Source organism: Bidens hawaiensis, unplaced genomic scaffold (assembly GCF_021521415.1).
Source record: "Bidens hawaiensis isolate Kalapana, Puna unplaced genomic scaffold, B.hawaiensis_p1.1 tig00009959_1, whole genome shotgun sequence".
Lineage (NCBI taxonomy): Eukaryota > Viridiplantae > Streptophyta > Magnoliopsida > Asterales > Asteraceae > Bidens > Bidens hawaiensis.
Genome location: NW_027491755.1, coordinates 798,423 through 821,541, shown reverse-complemented (window position 1 = coordinate 821,541; position 23,119 = coordinate 798,423). Strand labels below are relative to the sequence as shown.

The 23,119-nt window shown below is 35.9% G+C and overlaps 1 protein-coding gene across 1 annotated transcript; it reads left to right on the top strand.

Moving 5' to 3' along the window:
- The first annotated feature begins 13,523 nt into the window (after window positions 1–13,523).
- On the top strand, window positions 13,524–16,255 carry LOC143533965 (farnesyl diphosphate synthase 2-like). The gene is made up of 12 exons (XM_077028582.1): window positions 13,524–13,680; window positions 13,788–14,043; window positions 14,296–14,320; window positions 14,406–14,518; window positions 14,598–14,684; window positions 14,785–14,901; window positions 14,986–15,074; window positions 15,339–15,390; window positions 15,554–15,649; window positions 15,752–15,796; window positions 15,878–15,967; window positions 16,043–16,255. Exons 1-12 carry the CDS (start codon window positions 13,664–13,666, stop codon window positions 16,241–16,243), a joined length of 1,188 nt encoding a protein of 395 aa, XP_076884697.1. The 5' UTR covers window positions 13,524–13,663; the 3' UTR covers window positions 16,244–16,255.
- The last annotated feature ends 6,864 nt before the right edge of the window (window positions 16,256–23,119 follow it).

The following is a 23,119-nucleotide window of genomic DNA, read 5'->3' as shown; positions in this document are numbered from 1 at the left end:
ACGATGCCATGGGAATGGTTTAGCTTGTTGACGAAGAATTAATCATCGGGTTTGCCGGTGGTTTCGAGAAGATGGTGATGTTATTTTCTTGTAAAAACTTTGCTAGCTTCCTGCATTCTTTCTGGATTATTACAGTATTGACAAAAAGAAGAGGTACAATTACCACGCGAGATGTTGGTAGGCCCATTGTGATTTGCAAATCTATTTTGATTGGGCCGATTTTGGTTTCTGCTTTCATAACCTGACCGGTTGTAGCGGTCCCCCTGTCTCTGAGTCTGAGTTTGATTGACGGCGGTGATTAGGGTTGGGGCCGAAGAATCTTGCATCGCGCATTCATAATCAACAAGCTTCTCAAACACATCAAAGAAGGTGAGCGATGACTCATGGAAACGGAAGGAAGTGGTAGCATGCTTGTACTCGTCACCCAATTGGGTAAGGATATGAACTATTAGGTCTTCATCTTTGATCGGCTCTTGCACTAGTGCTAGATCATCGGTTATGGCTTTCATTTCATGAAGAATGTCTGCCATTGATTTTGCACCTTTGGTGGTTCTAGAGAGTTTTGATTTGAGCGAGATAATCTGGGACCGCGAGGTGCTTGCAAAAGTGTTGGTCAAGCATTTGAATGCTTGACGAGATGTCTCTGCCAAAGAGAGCAGAGGTTGAATGGTCTTAGAATAACTTCCGATAAGGGCACCGAGTAGTATTTGTTCTTACTGATACCAAGAACTAAAAGACAAAGTTACAAACCAAGGGGGAGATTGTTGGGCCTAGTTTATGTGGTTTGAGCTTAGTTTGCATTTAGTTTAACTTGGTTTGGGCTTGGGTTTTGGGTTTGTATGTGAGCCGAGAACATCTATGTGTTCTCGGTGGGCTTTTGTTAGTTTGGGCCGGCCAGGTTATTGATGTCCCTATATATAGATGTTATCATGTATAGGGTTAGGTTGTTCATTCCTAGTTATTGTGATCAAGTATTGTAAGTGCTTAAGCACCTGACGTATTCTTAATATACGTGTGCTTTGAACAATCCCGTGTTACTCTTTATTGTTAATTCGTGTTCTTGAATCACCGAGTGTTGGTATTCTGCACCAATACTCATTCTATTGATATCATAATTGTAGTGATCCAGATTCGGGACTTACATTGTGTTAGAAAACGCTAAATGCCTACCCATCTCTCACACTGGTCACTCTTCTCTTCCCACTTCCTCTTGTTCACTAAAATTACATAATGTTTTTCTTGTCCCCCAACTGCATAATAACCTTATTTCTGTAGCACAACTTTGCAAATCTAACAATGTTTCGGTTGAAAATTTTCCTTTTCATTTCTTTGTTAAGGACCTTCGAACGGGGGCGTACCTAATGCGAGGAGTCAACATTAATAATGTCTACTATGCATCCATCAATTCGCTTCAGCATCTCTCTTAGGTTAATTCCATTACCAAGTCAACCAAGACAACCGAGTCGATCCTCGCATGGCTTTTACACCAAAGTACAACCTTTTTGGGTGCTTGTGTTTTCCATGGCTACGTCCTTATGCAAAATCCAAGCTACACCCTCGCTCCGTCAAATGTATATTCTTTGGTTACTCTTCATCCAAATCCGCCTACAAATGCTACGATCCCGTCTCTCACCGACTCTACCACTCTCGTCACATTCAATTTGTGGACCATATCTTCCCTTTCAAAAGGATCATCCATCTAACATCACTCTTCCCACTGCAGACTCCTTCATCTCCACACTCACTATTTCAACCAACACTCCAACTTACAATTTTCAACCTTCCAACTTTCAAAGTCAACCCTCCCATCCTACAATTCCCACCCACCAAACACCTCTAATGAACCACTTACCAAATACACTAGATCCCACATCTTCCAACATAGCAGAGCCCACCTCTCCAAATATAACCGAGCCCACCTCTCCAAATGTAACCAAGCCCACCCCTTCCCAAACCTCCACCTTACCCTCTGAACCAACCTCTCCTAACAAGTCACCCATGTCCACTAATGCTCCAACCCCTACTTCCATACCATCCTCTAGTCAATCCACCACAAGACCTAAACGAACAAAAAAACCCAACACAAAATACTTTAATCCTAACCTAATCAACAAAACCACTCTCCGTCCCTTACCATATGCCCTTGAGCCTACAACTCACAATCAAGATTCCAAAGACCCTAAATGGTGAACTGCCATGGATTCAGAGTTCAATGCTTTCATTCAAAACTCGATCGGTTGTAAGTGGGTGTTCCATATCAAACGGAATCCCAATGGCTCTATTGAAAAGTACAAAGCCCGTCTTGTGGCGAAAGGATTTCATCAACAATACAGGAAAGATTACTTTGACACGTTCAGTCCCGTAGCGAAACCCATCACAATTCGCACAATTCTTTCGGTTGATCTCTCTCAAAATTGGTAGTTGCTTCAACTAGACGTTAACAAAGCCTTTCTTCATGGCGTACTTCATGAGAAAGTCTTCATGATCCAACCATCAGTTTATGTCAATCTGCAATTTCCAACTCATATTTGTAAGCTCAAAAAATCACTCTATGGACTAAAGCAAGCTCCTTGAGCATGGTACATGGAGATTACCACCTTTCTTCTTCAGTTTGGTTTTCAGAAATCCGTAGCGGATGCATCTCTTTTCGTCTACCAAAAATCAAATGTCATATGCTACTTCATGGTCTATGTTGATGACATAGTATTAACAGGAAACAATCCACAAATTCTGGATGATTTCATCAAATCCTTGAGCAACACATTTTCGATCAAAGACCTTGGTATGCTACATCATTTTCTAGGTGTTGAGGTAATCCCTACGCCAACCGGTCTCTTTTTATCTCAACATCCTCATATCCAAGACGTTCTAAACCAATTTCACATGGAGGGTGCTAAAGACGTCACCACTCCTCTTAGTGCTACTCCTTATCGTAAAATCGTTTGCTCTCTTCAATACCTAGCCTTTACACACCCAGATATTTCCTTTGTAAGAAATAAACGTTCCCAATTCATGCATAACCCTAGACAAACTCATTGGCAAGCCCTTAAACGCATTCTTCAGTACCTGAAAGGAACCATCCATCATGGCCTCTTTCTAAATCAAACTCTCCTCTCACTCTCTCGGCCTTCTTCGATTCTGCTTGGGGTGGTGTGAATGATACCGGTCGTTCAACCACAGGTTACATACTTTATCTTGGCACCAACATTGTCTCGGGGAAATCCACATTTGAAAAGTCAGTCTCCAGGTCATCCACGGAAGCTGAATACAAAGCCTTGGCTAATGCTGCAGCAAAACTAACATGGCTTAAAAGTCTACTTACAAAAATGGGTATCTCTACAAATCAAATGGCAACCTTATTTTTTGACAATACAGGTGCCACTTATCTACGTGCAAATCCGGTCTACCATTCGCGTATGAAGCACGTTGCTTTCGATTATCACTTTGTAAGAGAACAAGTCACGGCCGGTCATTTACGTGTTCTCCATATCAGCTCACAAAATCAACTCGCTGACATGCTTACTAAACAGTTGACACGAGCACCATTTCTATGTAATCGATCCAAGATTGGAGTATTCAACGAATCCTCCATCTTGCGGGGGCGTATAAGGTAAGACAAGATTATATGAACCTAAATGGAATGTATATTTCTCAATAATGCATTCAAAGCTGTTTGTGCACTTTCCTAGGTTAGGAGCTTATTTCACTCCTGGACATATGCACCTTTTATGTTGTGTATTGCCTATATAAGTCACTTGTATTATGTCTTGTAATTATGTAATTTAATAACATACATTCATACATCTTATACCATTGACCAACTTCGGTTTTTAAATTCTTGTTGTCTTATGTTTTTTTTGTTTTAGTTTCGATACCATAACACACGTAACCAAAACTGAACGAATTTGCGTTAACTTATCACCTTAAAGCCAACCGACAACGTTTGAGTTGTACCACCGCCCGGGTTTTACCGACCTGCTCCGACGCAACGCGTAGGGTAAACACTAGTTGACCATTATAAAAGACAAGTTGTTCGCAAGAATATCTATCATCAATAAAATCAAAATATAGGACTTTCTTGTAATTTTCTTAATTAAAATGAATTAGAAATTTAGAATTGTTTCTTTTATAACACCTGAAAACTAAAGAATCCAATAATTGTAAATTTACAAGAGTTAAGAATAAAGATAAACCTCTTTTATCATACCTCTACATAACCATCTCTGAGGATATTTACTATTGAGGGGGCTTTAAAGCCCCTTCACAATTTCATATCATCGCCACGTCATCAACATGTATGTTTGCTTCCTATCTTCAAAACGTCCCGCTGTGGTTTGATGTCTCTTTATCATGTTATATATATATTTATATACTATATTTTAACCACCATATTTTGAGGTTGTTTTACATTATTCGTTTATAATATTTAGATAATTTTTTGGATTTTAATTTTATTTATGGTAAAAAGTTAATAATATACTTAGAATTTGATAATGAATGATTTTACAAATAAATAAGATGTTATAACCCGATTTAAAGCTACCTGAGTTTGGTGAGACCCATGACCCACTTATATATATTTTTTGCTATAAATTGTAAATTGTTTCTTAATATATATATATATATATATATATATATATATATCGAATATTAACTTTTAGCGCATTTCTGTTTTATAAAATTTTCATTTCAAATATTTGGTGACATTTATTTTTAAGTTAATGAGATGTTATAACCCGTTTAAAGGCTATCTGGATTTGGTGAGACCCATACTCCTGAATTCGGGTCAAATGATTGAGAAGCCTCCATTTATAAATAAACAATATGGTGCTTTGAGACAAATGTAGAGAACAACCATAATGTTGGGATGAGAAAAGACCTAAGGAAGATTGGAATCTTCTCAACCTCCCTGAAAATGGCTAAGTATGAAAACCGAGCACACTCGGGCCTCCCAGCAAGCTTAAACTTAGTCAAGTAAGGTATTTTGCTCTTCAAGCAAAGTTATCTTCTGGAATTCTTCTTAAGTGTTAGTTCGAGCAAACTACACTTCATCTCGCAAAGTTGTTCTTCAAGTCAAGCAATGTTTTTTTCAGAACACACTCTTGACTAAACCAAGCTAAAACCAAGTATTTTGGTGGATCGAGATTTATTCATAACAAACAGTGGTCCCAACAAGCTTGAAGGAAGTTGATGAAGAAATTACTTAAGGACTTCTAACAAGCAAGGTTCAACCTTGAGCATGCTACAGTGTTACCAGCACACTTGGGTTTATTCAAATAAGTTATTTTAACAAAAGGTTGAAGGCATTTCTAAAGAACAAGTTTGCTCGTAGGTCCTTATCGAGCAAAGTTTGAAATGGTCAAGATGATTGAAGTCTACTTGTTGAATATTTTCTATGGAAAATATTCTAAGTAAAGCTTACCCGGAGAATTGTTCCCCAACACACTTAATGGTTACAAGATCTGCTTGACAAAGAAAAAATCCGCAAAGCTTACTCAAAGAAATGTTTACACTTAGAATCTTTTGTAATATGTTTTGAATATGTTTCTATCATTAAGGTTTCTAAAAGGGGAATGTCATATGTCAGGGATGGCCTATAAAAGGAATAATTTAGGGCACGCCTATGACAGACTTTTGATACCTAAACAGACTAAGCGAATATTGTGATTTGACAGTTGTCTCACTCCTGTACGGAAAGCTCTCCATAAATCCAAATATTTCCACCTAGAAACCCTAATTGATTTTCATTGTATCCTTCACAATATACATGGAATACTTTTGAGTTACTTTGTATGTTTGTTACTTTTCTGTCTGTCAATCAAAACTAAGAGTATTATTGATTCCCCTTTAATATTCTTTTGTTCTTTCACAAAATAGTATGTCGTAGCCTTCTTGTCGGCACGTGAGTGTGGGTTACGACCGTGAGCGATTGAGCTTTTGAGTGAGTTATCCAAAGGGACCGACACATAGAGTTTTTAAAGATTTCATTTATATATATTTAAGATGTATGTATATGTTTGTGAGAGAGAGAGAGAGAAACACATTGCCCGCCACTCTCCCCTTTCACCGCTCGTCTTCACCACACCGCCCACACCCTTATCGCCCCTATGTGGTGTACATAGCCAATGTCTCCCCCTTGTCCCCTTTAGTGTTTGATATATATATATATATATATATATATATATATATATATATATATATATATATATATATATATATATATAGAGAGAGAGAGAGAGAGAGATGGCCCATCACTATCCCCTTTCACTGTATATCTTCACCACATCGCCCTCACCCTTACCACCTGTAACATCCTACTTTCGATAATAATAATAAAAGAAATTTCGTTATTTAATAATGTGTCGTTATTTAGTTTATATAAATAAACTATTAGAGTGTGGGCTTGGACATTTAAAAGATGGAATAAGGGTTGGTGATGGGACTTAGGTCCATGGGCTTAAGGGTATATAAATCTCTTAAACCTCCCTAAAACCCTAAAACCCTCATTCTTATCCTCTAGCCTCCATACACTCTCAAAAACACACACAAACACCCTCCTTTATCTCGGAAGAAGATCCAAAGGAAAAGACCCGAGCTCGTTGGTGTTAGAGAATCTTGACGAGTAAGACATACACCAAGACTAAATTTGTGTATGGTAAACTGATTCGTCTAAGGTTACGTTTTATAACGAAAACTTGTTCGGCTCATTTAGTATTACTAGATCTATATAAATGGAAAAGACGAATCAAATGTGATATTCTCGTTGAATTCCGTTAACATGTGATAGGTCGATTAATCAAATAACAGACCATATACATATATTGATCAAATGCACTGTTAAAACGGAATGTTTGAGTGTTTGGTTGATTGGGGTTAAAAGGCGATGTGTATGCGAGTCCACTGATGCAAGCTTCGTGTTGTTTCATAGTGATTCAGGGGTTAATTTGCAGATCTGGTGCCTGTTGACCATCGTTGTTCTTATTGATTTTGAATTTGACAATTCGAGTCAGAGATTAGATCATTTCCGATGTTCATTCATTATAATAAGCGAATAACTGGCCATTCGCTAAACTGTCATAACGAATAAGACACATTCGCATGCTCTTGTAACGAATGAGCCTCCCATTCGTCCTATAGAAGTCACGAATGATCTTATTCATTCGTTATCCGTTCATTCGTCATGATGAGACAGCGAATCAACCCATTCGTTATAGATACACTCGTTTGCTCCTGTAACGAATGAGCCTCCCATTCGTCTCAAAGAAATCACGAATGGCCTTATTCATTTGTCTCGATAAGACAAGGATCAAACCATTCGTTATAACAAATGGAACCATTCGTCATAAACTTAACCAGAATAAATTAATACTTAAGTATTTAAAAAAAATTGGGTTTTCGACCCCAGTCAGGGGCTCTGCCCCTTGGAACCTGCTAGGGGTTGTTGCCCCTAGACCCCGCCTAACACTACTAGAAAAAAGGGCTTCAATGACATGCGCATAATGACACGCGTCGCTTGCAATTATGCGAGTCATTAAAAATATGTCATAAATTTTGTAAACTTGAAGATTTATGACACTCATTTTTTGCGTGTCGTTAAAAAATGTCATAAATTGCCAAAAAAGATGTGCGTGTCATCATCTTTCAGTCTAAATTAAAAGCTTATTCTCGCGACAATATACGCGTGTCAAAAACCTTTGACCAAGTTTGACCAATAAAATAATAATAATAAAATTAATAGCACTACATCGGACCAATAAACCTTAACATACATAACGTCATAAACCTTAACATATACATACTACACATATGCACTAGACGCATAAACGACCACCACCACCACAAACGAATTCCGGCCACCACCACGAACCAATGCCAGCCAACACCACGAACGCCGGCCACACCCCGAACGCCGGCCATCACCATGAACACCACCAGTCACGAACGCCGGCCACCACCACGACCTTCCGCCCGATATTTTGAAGAATTGAAGCAAAAGTTTGAGTTTATTGAAGGATTTCATCTTCTTTGAGGTAGATTTCTTCAATTTTACCTTATTTTACCATTAACTGGCTAGGGTTTAATAACAGAGTGTTAAGTTATTTCTGAAACATAATTTTTTAAGTTTTATAAATGTTGAATTCTAAAGCATAATTATTAGTTCATATGAATTTTTGGTCTTAGCGTTACAATTGACAGTGAAATATCCTAATTTTGAAACATAATTGAACCGTTATATAATAAACGGTTACTCCAAATGTTGAATTTTGAAACGTATATTATATTGTACAGAAGAAATATAGTATAAGGTTAGAGCTTAGAGATACAAAGCTTATTTACTTATCGAGCCTGAGCTAAATGGGAAGCTCGCCGAGCCTTAACGAGCAATGTATTTTAAAATTAATAAAAAATGTATATAAATTAATTACTATATAATAAATGACACGAGCCCGATCTTGAAAAAATAACCTATTAGTCGAGCTCGAGCTTTAGTAAAATAGCTCGAGCCTAGTCGAGCTAGAGCTCTATTAACAACAACAACAACAACAACAACTTAGATATAATTTTTTATTTTGTTTTCTGTTATGGTGTTAATATAGAAACAAATGGGCATTGATAAATCATGGATTTCGTCTGATAGATTATCAAATACGTATGAGGAAGGTGAGGATGCCTTTTTAGAGTTTGCTCAAAACAATAACCCATATCAAATATGATACCAAGTCCTTGTGTAAAATGTATCAATTTGTGTCACCACTTTGTTGTTGATGTCCGTTATCATCTGTTTGCCCATGGTTTCAACAAAAATTACAAGGTTTGGTCTTTCCACGGACAAAAAATACAAGGTTTAGCCTTGTCAGTTGATGGTATTATTCCTCACAAGTCATTAAGCTCCACATATAGTTGGTGGCCCGTTATTCTAATAACGTACAATCTACCCTCTTATTTGTGTATGTCAAGAAAATTCATGATGTTGACTCTATTGATATCAGGGCCAAACCAACCTGGTAACAATATTGATGTCTACTTGGCTCCATTGATAGAAGATCTAAAACTCTTGTGGGAAATAGGCGTTATTACATTTGATGCTTTTAAGAAAGAATACTTCAATCTAAGAGCAGTATTACTTTGGACTATAAATGACTTTTCCGCATATGGTAATCTTTCGGGGTGTGTTACCAAAGGTTATCATGCTTGTCCAATATGTTCAAAGAATACTTCTTCACAATGGTTGCCAAAGTCCAGAAAAGTATGATTTCTTGGTTATAGAAAATTTCTCCCACTCGATCATCCTTTTCGTAAAAGAAAAATAGATTTTAACAATCAACAAGATATGGATGTTATAAAAAACCCATTATCGGGTGAAGAAATTTACAACAATCTGGCGGTGTTTAAGAATACATGGCGTAGGAAGAAAAAGACAGAGGGAAATGTCAAAGAAGGAAACGTCAAAGAAGAAATTGGCAAAGAAGAAACCTCCAAAGAAGAAAACACCAATGGAGAAAACATCAAAGAAGGAAAAAGAAAGTATCGACGAGAGAACTAAATTGTGGCATAAAAAATCAATTTTTTTTTTTGAACTTGAATATTGGAAGAAGTTGCTTGTTCGTCATCAGTTAGATGTTATACACATAGAAAAGAATGTGTGTGAGAGCGTTTATGGGACTTTGTTGAATTTGCCTCACTAAACGAAGGATGGGTTACACGCATGACAAGATCTTGAGGAGTTGGGCATTAAGCTTGAGTTACAAACTCAACCGAAAGGTAATCGACTTTATATTCTGCCTGCATGCTACACATTAAATACCTCGGAGAAACATTTATTTTATGATACCTTGTCTGACATAAAAGTGCCTGATGGGTATTGCTCTATTTTCAAGAATCTCGTGTACGATGATGGTTCAAAGATGAATGGTTTGAAGTCAAATGATTGTCATGTACTAATGCAACAACTTCTTCCCATTGCAATCAAGGGGGTGTTACATGAGAAAGTGAGGAAAACAATCATAAGTTTGTGTCATTTTTTCAACAGGTTGTGTAGTAAAGTTGTTGACGTTAGTAAGCTAAGTAAATTGCAAAGTGACATCGTATTAACCTTATGTTTGTTAGAGAAGTATTTTCCACCTTTGTTTTTTGATGTCATGATTCACTTGATGGTGCATTTAGTTAGAGAGGTGAGGTTATGTGGCCCGGTTCATTTTAGGTGGATGATCCATTTGAGAGATACATGAAAACACTCAAAGGGTATGTACGAAATCATTATCGACCTGATGGTTGCATTGCAGAATGTTACGTGGCAGAGGAAACCTTTGATTTTTTCTCGAACGACTTAAAAAACATGAAATCAATTTGTAACCCCTATGAGCGTGTTGATGAAAGGACCCGCACCGGCAAGCCTTTATCATGAGCGTGTCATAAGGGTCATTTAATGACACGCAATGCGTGTCATTGAAGAATTTTTCTAGTAGTGTAATAATATCTATGAAGGAGGGTGGCAGACCCTAATAATTAATATCTGTGAATGAGGGTGGCATACCCTATTAATATCTGTGAGGTCATAGGGTGAAATATAAAAGAAAGAAAGAATGAATGAAGGTATATACTTATGTATGTACGAAAAAACGATAAACTAGATAAGTAAGTAATATGTATCCTTGGATACGTATAAGTAAGTATGTGAATGTAATGTATGTTACCTGATTAACTAGAACTCACTCAGCGTAGCTGACTTTTAGTATGCACGCATGTGAGTAAGATGAGACAGTTGGCTTGAAGAGAGACACATGACAGAAGAATAAAGAGGTTGGGATCTGAAGACTTAATTAATGATCTTTAAACTTAAAGACATGTTTTATACTGTTTAAATTTTAAGACTTATGTAATGAATGGTTGACATTTATCTATCCGCGAAAAGTTTTAATTCGCACTGATATTTAGAACTGTGTTTATGAGTAAATCCAACGTCCAAGTAGGGCATCGGAACCGGGGCCTTACACCACCCCCTTATACCGCCCCTCTGTGGTGTACAAAGCCAATGCCGCCCCTTTGCCCATAGTGAACAGCCGAAGTGCACTCCAAGTAAGTCTAAGTGCACTCCAAGTAGGTGTAGGATGATTTCGGATATGTTGTTTTGGGTGTGGTACCCATAGGAAACACCACCCAATTAGTACTACTACTATATATAAATAAGGACTTTGTTGCCGCAAGTGGCCTATTGGGTCACTTGACGGCACCGTGTTGGTCAATAATTTTTTTTAGTTCGATTGCCATATAATAATTACTACTATATATAAATAAGGACTTTGGTGTAACAAGTGGCCTATTGGGTCACTTGATGGCACTGTGTTGGTTGATGATTTGTTTTAGTTCGATTACCATATAATAATTACTATTACTACTATATATAAATAAGGACTTTGGTGCAGCAAAGGGCCTATTGGGTCACTTGACGGCACCATGTTGGTCGATGATTTTTTTAGATCGATTTAATAATTACTACTATATATAAATAAGGACTTTGGTGTTGTAAGTGGCCTATTGGGTCACTTGGCGGCACCGTGTTGGTCGATGAATTTTGTTTGTTTTTTATTTATTTACCAAAATAAACGTAATGGAAACCAACCAAACATCATTTTTTTTGTTTTAGTTTCGGTACCATAACAAACCTGAAAAACCGACTGAGTTTGCAGCCTTATTTAAAGCTCATGACCGGCAACGCTCGAGTTTTACCAATGTGCAAGTTTACCCCCAACCCCAAAAAAAAATAATAAAAAGCTGGTCGTTAGTCCTCCTCAATTTATATATAAGGTGCAGTTACTGTATGCTAATGCTTTAACGTACGGTAGGTACATGAGACGCTCAAAGGCAAAAAAACAAAGACAAAATCCTAAAACGCTCACAAAAACTTAAACGCTAAAAAACGGTCTTTGTGAAAAAATTGAAAAATTGATCGATTAACCATCCAAAACTGTTTTTTCCGGTGAACCAATGATTGATTGAATAGTATTGACGATTCCAAGATGTTTGGATTGTGATTCCATGGATTGTACGTTAAGGCATTAATGTATTTGATCTTTTCCCTATATATATATATATATTGGATCATTTCAGAAGTTTTTTTACAGCGAGAAGTGCGAGAAGTGAAAGTGTAACTCCATTAATCCCTAATTTCACTCAATTTCTTATGTGTAGGTGCGTTGTGTAGGTGCATATGTATGTGTGTAGGTACGTATGTTTGTATATGTGTACGTATGTTTGTATGTGTGTAGGTACATAGGTTTGAATGTGGCTCGGTACATTTATATGTTTGCAGGTTGGTTTGAATGTGTAATTAAGACATAAATACAACCAACCTACATATATGTATGTAACATCATATGAAAGGGAGTAAAATTAGGGATTAATGGAGTTATACATTCACTGTCGCACTTCTCGCTGTAATATCACTTCTCACAAGATCCATCCTATATATATATATATATATATATATATATATTATCCGATGCCGTAACATATGTAATCAAAATCGACCAAATTTGTGTCAAGTTACTGCCTCAATGCTCGAGACCGCAACGCTTGGGTTCTACCACCGCCCGGGTTTGCAAACCAAATTAACATCGTCTTATATATTTTGTTTTCTTGTATGTTAATGTTTTTATATGTAAATTTGACGAATTAATATTTTGGGTTTAACACTCATTTTTTACCAATAGTGTCTATATCGTAACGAACGCAGCCGATACTGACCGAATTTGTGTCAACTAATTGTTGTAACGATTGGGTTTTACCAACACTTAGGTTTTGCCAGCTGCCCGACGCAACGCACCATGTAGAAAAAACTAGTTAATAATAATTTTTATTTGTTTTTAAAAAGTTAGAGAGAGGGTTTGCTTGTGGCATAATCGAAGTATGGGTCGGGTGAAGCACAACAAAGGGAAGAGTTGGTTCCGCACGTTAAGTGGAAAAACTTGATTGAAAGCTGCATTCCAATCGAAGCTATTATATCGTCACCCTACATATCTTCAACGTTTGGGAGATGGTTTGGTCTTCTTCAACGTTATGAGTAGGGTATGGTTCTTCAACGTTTGTGTGAGTAATAACGTGAAGATAAATGTTGTTTCATCGACATGTCATGAGCACATACTATGAAAGTTGAGAAAAGTATATACGAGTTGCATATTTATAGGCGTTGAAAAATATAGCCATTGCAATATACAGTGGTTGGAAAATATATTCTTTGTTTTTATCTTTAATTTAAATTTATTTTTTTACTTGTTAGCTTTTCAATTTTTTATTTATATTTAAATAAATTATACGTTTGTGAAACTCAGTTGGTGTAGATGCTCTAATAATTACTAAACATTATGCAGATTTGTTGGTGTTGACATTCTCAAAAAAAAATAAAAATAAAAGAAAAATAAAAAAAAATCTTGTTGTCGTTAATAAAATCCAAATAAATCAAGATGACTCGTAGAATAATAGTAGTTGCTTACAATTTTTATTCAGATGCGTAACATGTCTTCTTAAACAAACTAGGTACATCGCATCATGATTCATGATGTAGGCATTAATTAACAACAGGTCAAACTCCAATGATTAACCACTTGGCTACAAATACCACTTATCAGCAGAATACAGATAGAGCTACACAATACAAACTCGCATAATGGCATTCTTTAATAGGTTAATTACTAGCAAACTCTTGATTAGTGTAATTCTTAGCATATTCCATGCTTATTTCATAATGGCATATAGCCTGGTCAATTACTAACACATAAAAATTGTTTCAGAGTGGTTTGCAATCTTTCTTCCAAATGGGCTTCTTGGGATGCATCTTCACAACTGAAGCCAACATCAGTTGGACCCTTTGTGCCTGGGAAGTTTGTGGTGCCGTGTCATACGCGCTCCAATTATTCTACCCTCTCTACAGAAAGGAGCAACGATCTGAAATCCAAATTCATGCAAGTTTATGATTCCATCAAATTCGACCTACTTCACGATCCTTCATTTGAGTTTGATGACGATTCTCGTCAGTGGGTTGAACGGGTAAGATTAAGAGTTCACCTCATATATATTCAAGCATGAGTCTGGTTTTGTAATTAGCAATCGCTTTATATTAATTAGTTACATATAATTATAGGTATTTTTTAACATTGTAATTCATAAGTTACTAAAATACATAATAAATGACTTCTCTAAGTTACATTTCACAGAATTTAGCATACACTAGGTTATTTGCAAGCTATCCTATATCATATCCAAGTTTAACAATGACCTTTTCTTCACTTAATTTTGCAGATGATCGATTACAATGTACCTGGAGGTATAATAATTTCTCCAAACCTATGCAAGAAATATTGTCTTCTAAGGAGTAATTGTATTGTTACGATAAAGCGTGGTGTATGCAGGAAAGATGATACGTGGCCTCGCTGTCGTGGACAGCTACCAGTTACTTAATACAGAAAAACTTACAGATGATGGCATTTTTCTTTCAAGCGTCCTTGGTTGGTGCATTGAATGGGTACCGATATCTATGGTCTGATCAATTTGTTTTTACAGATATATCTATTTGAAGAAATATAATCCTGCTCATGTTGCAGCTACAAGCATATTTACTTGTACATGATGACATAATGGATGACTCGCATACACGCAGAGGTCATCCATGTTGGTTCAGACTACCTGAGGTTTGACTATACACAACATTTTTTATATGTTCACATAAATATTTTTATAAAGTCAGTTCATCAACTGATCAATGCTGAGTCTGTGTAAATTTGCTTTCAGGTTGGTATGATTGCTGTAAATGACGCGGTTGTTCTCCGTAGCCATATCCACAGAATTCTGAAGAAACATTTTAGTGGAAAGGCTTATTATGTGAACCTACTGAACATCTTCAATGAGGTTTGTATCATATCTTATTTTATATGACTGAAGATTTGATTTCTTCTTCCTTGCCATTGACTCTTATTAACTTTCATTGAGAAGGCGGAGTTTCAAACAGTCTCTGGACAGATGATTGATGCTACCACTAAACTTGCTGGAGAGAAAAATCTCTCAAAGTATTCTATTTCTACGTAAGTAAAAAGCCTAGTTGTTTTCATTATACACCCGCAAGGGATGAAAAACGAACCCGATGCGAAGCATTTGGTACATGTAATTATAAACATTGTGGCTGTGGGATGGGTATGGATAGTTTTTCTGTGAATGGAAGGTATAGTATCAAGTGATACCTGACTCAATTACTAGAAACATGCATACCCGTAAATTTGCATTATATCTATTTACTTTCTTGGGCCGGATCTTTTGAAGTACACAAAGAGATTTTATGATCTTTGCAGTTATCGCCGGATTGTTCAGTTTAAAACTTCATATTACTCCCTTTACCTTCCGGTGAGCGAATCTCTCTGCTTTTATTTATTGCATTTCAGCTACACTTTTTTTTTTTTTTTTTTGGATTTGTGACACCAGTCCTTTCTTGCAAAATAGTGTTTGTTAATATATATGATTTATCAATATATTAATTAGACCAATCTGTATTAATCTTTGCTTCAAGGTCGCTTGTGCCCTCCTTATGTTGGGAGAAAATTTGGATGATCACGTTGACATGAAAGACATCCTTGTTGAAATTGGCATCTACAGCCAAATGCAGGTAAAGTGATATATAAACCCGTTCAGTCTCGTATGTATAAACTCGAATCTTAACAAAGTTTATTTCATGATTTTTCATGCAAACATCTGAATTTCATTGTAGAATGATTATCTTGACACCTTTGGTGATCCTAATGTGGTTAGTCAGGTTAGTCCAAAGTTAGTACCAATATTCATAAGGAAACAAAACTCATGGCTCATCAATATATATATATGTCTATGATGACAGACTGGATCAGATATTGAAAACTCTACCTGTTCATGGTTAGTTGCTAAAGCACTGGAACTCGCGAATGAAGAGCAGACTAAAATTCTTTGTGTAAGCCGGACTACTTATAACGAGCCTTTTTTCGATCTACTCTATATACACGCCGATCTTACACTTAACTTACAGGAAAATTACGGGACAAAGGATCCAGCCAAAGTAGCAAAAGTGATAGAATTATATCATACCCTAAACCTTCAGCGAGTGTATGAGGATTACGAGAACAAGACTCGAGAGGAGTTAATCAAATCAATTGAAGCTCTACCAAGCAAACCAATACAACAAGTGTTGAAATCGTTATTGGGTAAGTTGTATAGGATGACACATTAATCTTAGAAGAGGACATGTTGTCGATCCATGTGTTTTGGCGTCATTCTGTGGTTGAAGTTGAAATAAATCTCATTGAGTTTAGTTATTGGGGAAGTTATATAGGAGGAAAAAATAGGTCGCAATCTCAGAAGAGGACATGTTGTCCACTTGTTTCGACATTGTACGTGTGGTTAAAGTTGAAATAAATGTCAATGTAGTCTTTTATTTTATTACTTGCATGTATTGTTATATACAGTATATTTTTAACGACATCTGTATTGTAGTAATAATACATAAAGTTTCTTGAGTTTAGCGTGATGAAATATTGGTACTTTGAGTGATGTCTACATCATTTTGTTTGTTTAAAACGTTAATTTGATAATAACATGTAGAGAGTATTACGATTAGGATTTATTATCCGATAAAGTAGAAGAATTACATTTAAAATAAGGCAAAACTAGGGTATTCAAAATCGAATATCCTAAAATTCTAATACTTCATTTAACTATCTAAATCTTCGGATATTTCAGATAATGTAACAGATATCTTGGATAATCTTTGGACTTTCATTTACTACAAATCAAGATCCGTCAATTGGATCTGGTGGAGATTACTCACGTTCTTCCGAATACATGAATAAACTTTGGCAAAACAAGATCTGGTCACTTTGCAATTGGGGTTTTTGTATTCCATGTGACACCAAGTCATTTTAAGCATAATCCGATACATTTAAGCCTAATTCGATACTAATGTAATCCATGGTTATATAAATAAAATATTATAATTAACGAAATAATTTTATTTTAGTACAAAATCTCCAAAAATATATGAGTTATATTTTACTATGTTCGGAAAGATAAGTTTTGCCGCGTAGTGGACACTGCGTGATATGAACGCTAACGACGACCGGGTAAAATTATTAGTCCAAAATATTCCAAAACGTTGGGAATGACTCAAATTAATACGAATAATAAGTTATAAACTTAATTTTAAAAGTTCCAATTCGCGAAACTTATAAAGTAAGCGTGTAGGAACCGATATGATACACTTGGGGAAGGATGAGTCTTCCATATATCCATATTATGACACTTCTTGACAAATGCCATCACTCATCTTCACATAATCATTACTTACCATCCTATTACACTCAACCCATTTTTCTATGGGAATTATCAAAATAGGTCAATTGATGAGAGAGAGTCTTAAAATAGGCTAAAATTTGATTAAATTCTAAAAGTAAACTTTCGAAAACCATCGGCATTGACACATTTGGATTCCTGCCTATGGTTTTCGTCTACCAATGCTACAATGACACGTGTAAAGGAGCTGAGGCATTCCGATGGTTTTCAATGAAATGATCAGTCTAGACCGATAATTTTAGAATGAAAATCATCTACACGAAAACCATCTCCAAAAAGCATCGAAATCCAAGTTTTTTTGAAATTTATCTAAGCCGATGAATTTTAAGTGAAATTTGTATTCAGAGACGATTTTCAAAAAAAAAAAAAAAAAACATGCACCATGGCCACCACCACCACCGTCATCATGATCTCCACTTTTCGGCCACCGACACCACCACCACCTTATCCACTTTTCCGGCAAACATCACCTCCATTACCCTCCCATCATCATCACCTTCTTATAAATCACACACTTCTGAAAAATTATTATTACTTTCACTCACATTCTCTCTTATTTCTATTCTTATTATTTCCACAGTACTCATCATCCTTTTATACTGTCGTAACCACCACCACAAACCACAGTCCTCCGACAACCGCCGCATGTTTCAGGTCAACCTCCCCACCTCTGATAAACCACCACTACTACGCACCACATTTTTAACTCCTAGCACCGTGTTTCTTTGCCTAGGTACAGTCATGAACTCACTACAACCCACCACCACCGTGGGTTCATCGAAGCTCCACCAACTGCCACCATTACCCTGACAGGATATTTATCATAACCGAAACTGCTTGGACGAGTGTTTTTTTGACGGAATTCGAGGATAAGTTCTTGTCTCCGACAGGATCATTGCCTGTTGTGTTCGAAATGCAAAACACGGTGTCGGTGCCGCCAACACCACCGGTGCCAGTGTAGAAGCCGAGGTTGAAAGGTTTGCATTGGGATAAAGTGAACGTAAAATTGATGTCAGAGAAATCTATGGTGTGTTTCTGGTTGAATTATTATTAAATGAATCTAAGGACAAAATGGTGGTGGTGGTGATGGTGCCGGTGGCCGGAAAGTGGTGATCGTGATGATGGTGGTGGAGTGGTGGTGGTGCCGGTGGCCTGAAAGTGGAGATCATGATGACGGTGGGCGTGGTGGTGCATGTTTTTTTGAAAATCGTCTTCGAACACGAAATTCACTTGAAATTCATCTGCTCAGACAAATTTTAAAAAAACACGGATTTCGATGATTTTTAGAGATGGTTTTCCTGTGTAAGGCTCGTTTTGTTGATTAATCTTTCGTATTTGTATCGTGTTAGTTTACGTTTATGTTTTGTTTACGTTTGTATGTATTGGGTTTGAGGCCTTGTTGTACTTGGAGCTAGAGGTGCACAGAAAACCCGAACCTGGAACCGGACCCGAAATAAAAACCCAGAACCGGTTTTTTTAATACCCGGGTTTTTAATATCCGAACCCGTATCCGACCCTACCCGTAGGATACGGATAGAGTATGCATTTTGGCACTAAAACCCAAACCTGAACCGGACCCGATTTGTACCCGGTAATACCTGAAAACCGAACCGGTTCCATACCCAGAACCGGGTTTTTCCAATACCCGAAACCACGTATTTCAAATACCCGAAAAATACCTTAGAAATACCCAAAAATACCCCTAAAAAGTGAAAACTTTTAAATAATTCAATCTATATCCGAAAAATACCCGGGAAAAAACCAAAAGAAAAACCGTAAATAGGATTTTTTTTTTTTCAATACCCGATAATAGGGTATTTAAATACCCGGTTTTAGAATACCCGGTTCTATACCCGACCTGAATCCGATGCATAAGGTATGGTTTTTAGAGACAATACCCGACCCGATTATTACCAATACCCGGTCATACCCGTACCCGGTCATACCTGAACCCGGTTCTATTCCCGAACCCGGGTATTTAAAAAACCCGATTTGCGCACCTCTACTTGGAGCCCATTAGGCCTTTTGGTAATGAAAGAGGTATATGAGTATGCACACACATATATAAGCTGTGTGTATCACATATACCAAGAAAACCCTTTGCAAATTTACTTGCTCATTCACTCAAACTCTCACCCTCCTCCTCCCTCTTAGTTTCGGCCCAAACCTATACACCACAAGATCCGAGATCTCGGTCTTTGCTAGTTGTTTCCGCCAACTAGTAGAGAGGTTGATCCAAGACGACTAGTACTTAGTTTGTTGTGTTGTTTGATCCGGTCACGGGACCTACATCGTGAAGATGATTTTCATTCCAAAATTATTGGTCCAGACGGATTTCGTTGGAAAAACATCAAAATGCGTCAGAATGCGTCAGCTCCTTTACACGTGTAATTGTAGCATTGATGACGAAAACCATCGCCAGGAATCCAAATGCGTCGACGCCGATGGTTTTCGAAGGATTACTTTTGGAATTTGAACAAATTTTGGCATATTTTGAGACTACCTCATTTGAACTATTTTAAGAATTTTCCCTTTCTATATTCTCCTTTCCACCGTACACCCACCACCACTACCTCACTTCACTTCCATTTCACCATTTCTATTTAAAAAAAAAAACCAATAGAATTTTTGCAAAACCTAAGAGTTATGGTATTTTGGAGCTTGTTTATGAGCCTTTAAAGTGTTCTTGGAAGTTAGAAACTAAGAAAATCACCATCTTTTATTCTCAACCCATTTGTTCAAGATTATATATCCTTTTTAATTTGATGATTAAAGTTTGTTTATACACACTAAAATAGTTCACACAAACAAACCCAAATATACAAAAAAATGAAAATTTTGAAAGTATGTGTGTTGAGCCGTAGGTATGCGTACGTGTATGCCATATGTGTGTGTATGCACACACCTGTGTATCTTGTCTAGAATGTTTAAACATACTAGGTAAGCATATTTTGATGAGATTGTTTTAAAGTTGTTAATAAAGAGTGCTGTTGAGCGTACCTTCATTGCTCTAGTTATACTAAACATTAGGCCCGGCTCTGAGAAGGAGAAATTTTTTTTTGACCAAAGGAGAAAAATATTTTGGGCCTTAAGTAAAATGACTATTTTGTTGGGTTTAAACAATTTATTTTTTAAATAGACATAATTGGTTTTGATTTGGGTTGTGTAAAAACTTTTGAATAAACATATGCTAAAAACATGTTTCAAATGAGACTAAAACCCACAACATTTTGGTTGGGAGTTATACCCATTTGTCACTAAGCCAAACTAGTTGTTATGTAATTGATCAGTTTAAACATTAAATATACATATAGTTTTCATAAAAATACATATAATTTAAAAAAATCGGGGCTAGCGGGGTGTCTGTCGGGGTCCGTCGACCCGTCGGCCCTGCTAAACATACCTCTCCTTTCAAGTATTTAAGGAATACAATTCAAACCTCTAATTTTCTTCTTTATAATGTGTATCTCATATTATTTGTTGATCTTAAATTATATATATATATATACATATATACGATGAGTATCATTACAGAACAATTAAGTTATTTGACAACTTGAAGGAACCTTTGAAAACTAACGTTTTTATAAACATTTTTGTATGTTAATGTTATTTAAGTGTAGCTTTATCATTTTTTATATCTATATTTACAATTACAATTTTGAAATTAGTTTTTATACATATCTATGTTTTGTTTTACACTTATGTAATTTTGTTAGTACATAAATTTTACACATATATAAACTTGTGATTAATATATGTAATCAACATTTTTTATATAAAATATGATAAGACTACTCTTAAATCATGTTAATATATAAAAAAAATTAAATGTTTGGTTGTTTAGAGTTCCTAAGAGGTTCTTAACTTTTTAGTAAACCCTAACCCCAAAACCCTAAACTCAAAACCTGAAACCCTAAATCCTTAACCTAAATCCCGAAACCCGAAACTCTAAACCCTAAACCCGAAACCTGAAACTCTAAACCCTAAACCCGAAATCATAAAAAGAAAACGCATCATTGTAAGCCCTAAACCCGAAATCATAAAAAGAAAATGCATCATTGTAAGAAAATAATACACAGTATCTACATAAAGTTAGGATTTTTCCTGTATATGCATGCTAAAATTAATACATGAACTAGTTTGAGTTAACATTAAAGCTTTTAAAAGCTACATATTAGCATATTAATTAAAAATGCTATAAGATCATATCAAAATGTTGAGTAATCTGATTTTAATGAGTTTATAAATGTCACATAATAAATAAAAAATGATTGAATATTTAGTATTTAGTGGGTGTGACAAATTTATAAATGTGAGATACAAAAATGCATACTTTAACTATTGAAATGCTCTTTTTGAAATCACTATATCAAATCTGAAAATAAGTAAAATATATATGTTTGAAATGATCATATATAGTTCATGTGTCATATGTTTATCATGCTTATTGTGCTAAAATATATATAAAAATAATATATATATATATATATAAATATGATTCGTAACTAAGCTTTAAAATAAAATGGATATCCTAACTAAGCTTCGCACAAACGGCAAGTGTACCGGTTGCGTAGCAGCACAATCTATTAAGTCCAAGTATCGAACACGAAGACACGTGAGGTGGCTCATAACATTTACCCTAACCATGTCCTGCCAAATAACTTATTATTTTTAATTGATTTGATTTTAATTAATTAAAACTAACTTAAATAAGTAACTTAACGGAACTAGCGGAAATCTCATATATGATTAGGGAACCACCTAGGTCTGATATCCTAATGATGATCAACGAGCTATGGGTGCTAACGAACATGTGAAACCATGGTCTAAAGATAACCAACTAGGGATAACTAAGGGAAACTAGATCTCCGGATAGGTTTCACTAAAAACCCCTAATCAATTCTAGAAAGTGTGTAACAATGACACGTGAAAACTTAGGGTACCCTAATTTTATATCTCCTGGTAGGTCTCAATAACACAGGTTCTTCTAAGACTCGTTGTGACATCTCGGATTTTTTCGTAAATGAATTCGTATTCGTTTACCCGACTCGGGAAAATATTTTGATTCTTTCGTATTAATAAAAACTTGTATTTATTAGTATTTGTCGCAGTTTAATTAATTTTATATTTTAATAACTTTTAAAATTGTCAAACAATGCTTAATGGCCTTTAAAATTGCTTAAAATGGTTAAAAATGTATTTTTGAAACTTCAGGGACTAAAAATGACAAGTTAGAAAAAGGTCTAGACATACCCCACGCCAGGCCGCGCATGGAGAGTATCCCAACCTGGTCCAGTATTCGTTAATTCATTTTAAGTGTTAAATCATTCTTAACTCATCCCAAATCACAAATTTTGAGCCCCAAGAAAAGTAATCTAGTATAGTATAATTCATTCCCCACTAATTCCCTGAGATTTTTTTATCAAAAGACCCGATTTTGGTCATTAATGCATAATTCGATATCCTAAATCGATTAAATGCTTAACTAAACCCTTTAACCTCTTTATAGTGAGGTGGCTCATATCATTAACCCTAACTATGTCGTGCCAAATAACTTATTATTTTTAATTGATTTGATTTTAATTAATTATAACTAACTTAAATAAGTAACTTAACGGAACTAGCGGAACTTTCATATATGATTAGGGAACCACTTAGGTCTGATATCCTAATGATGATCAACGAGCTATGGGTGCTAACGAACATGTGAAACCAGGGTCTAAAGATAACCAACTAGGGATAACTAAGGGAAACT

What these genes read in the sequence shown, in the direction of transcription:
- LOC143533965 (XM_077028582.1), top strand. An exon ending in CGATTACAATGTACCTGGAG is followed by an intron (nt 14,321 to 14,405) that starts GTATAATAATTT and finishes TGGTGTATGCAG; the next exon opens with GAAAGATGATACGTGGCCTC. An exon ending in ATTACTCCCTTTACCTTCCG is followed by an intron (nt 15,391 to 15,553) that starts GTGAGCGAATCT and finishes CTTTGCTTCAAG; the next exon opens with GTCGCTTGTGCCCTCCTTAT.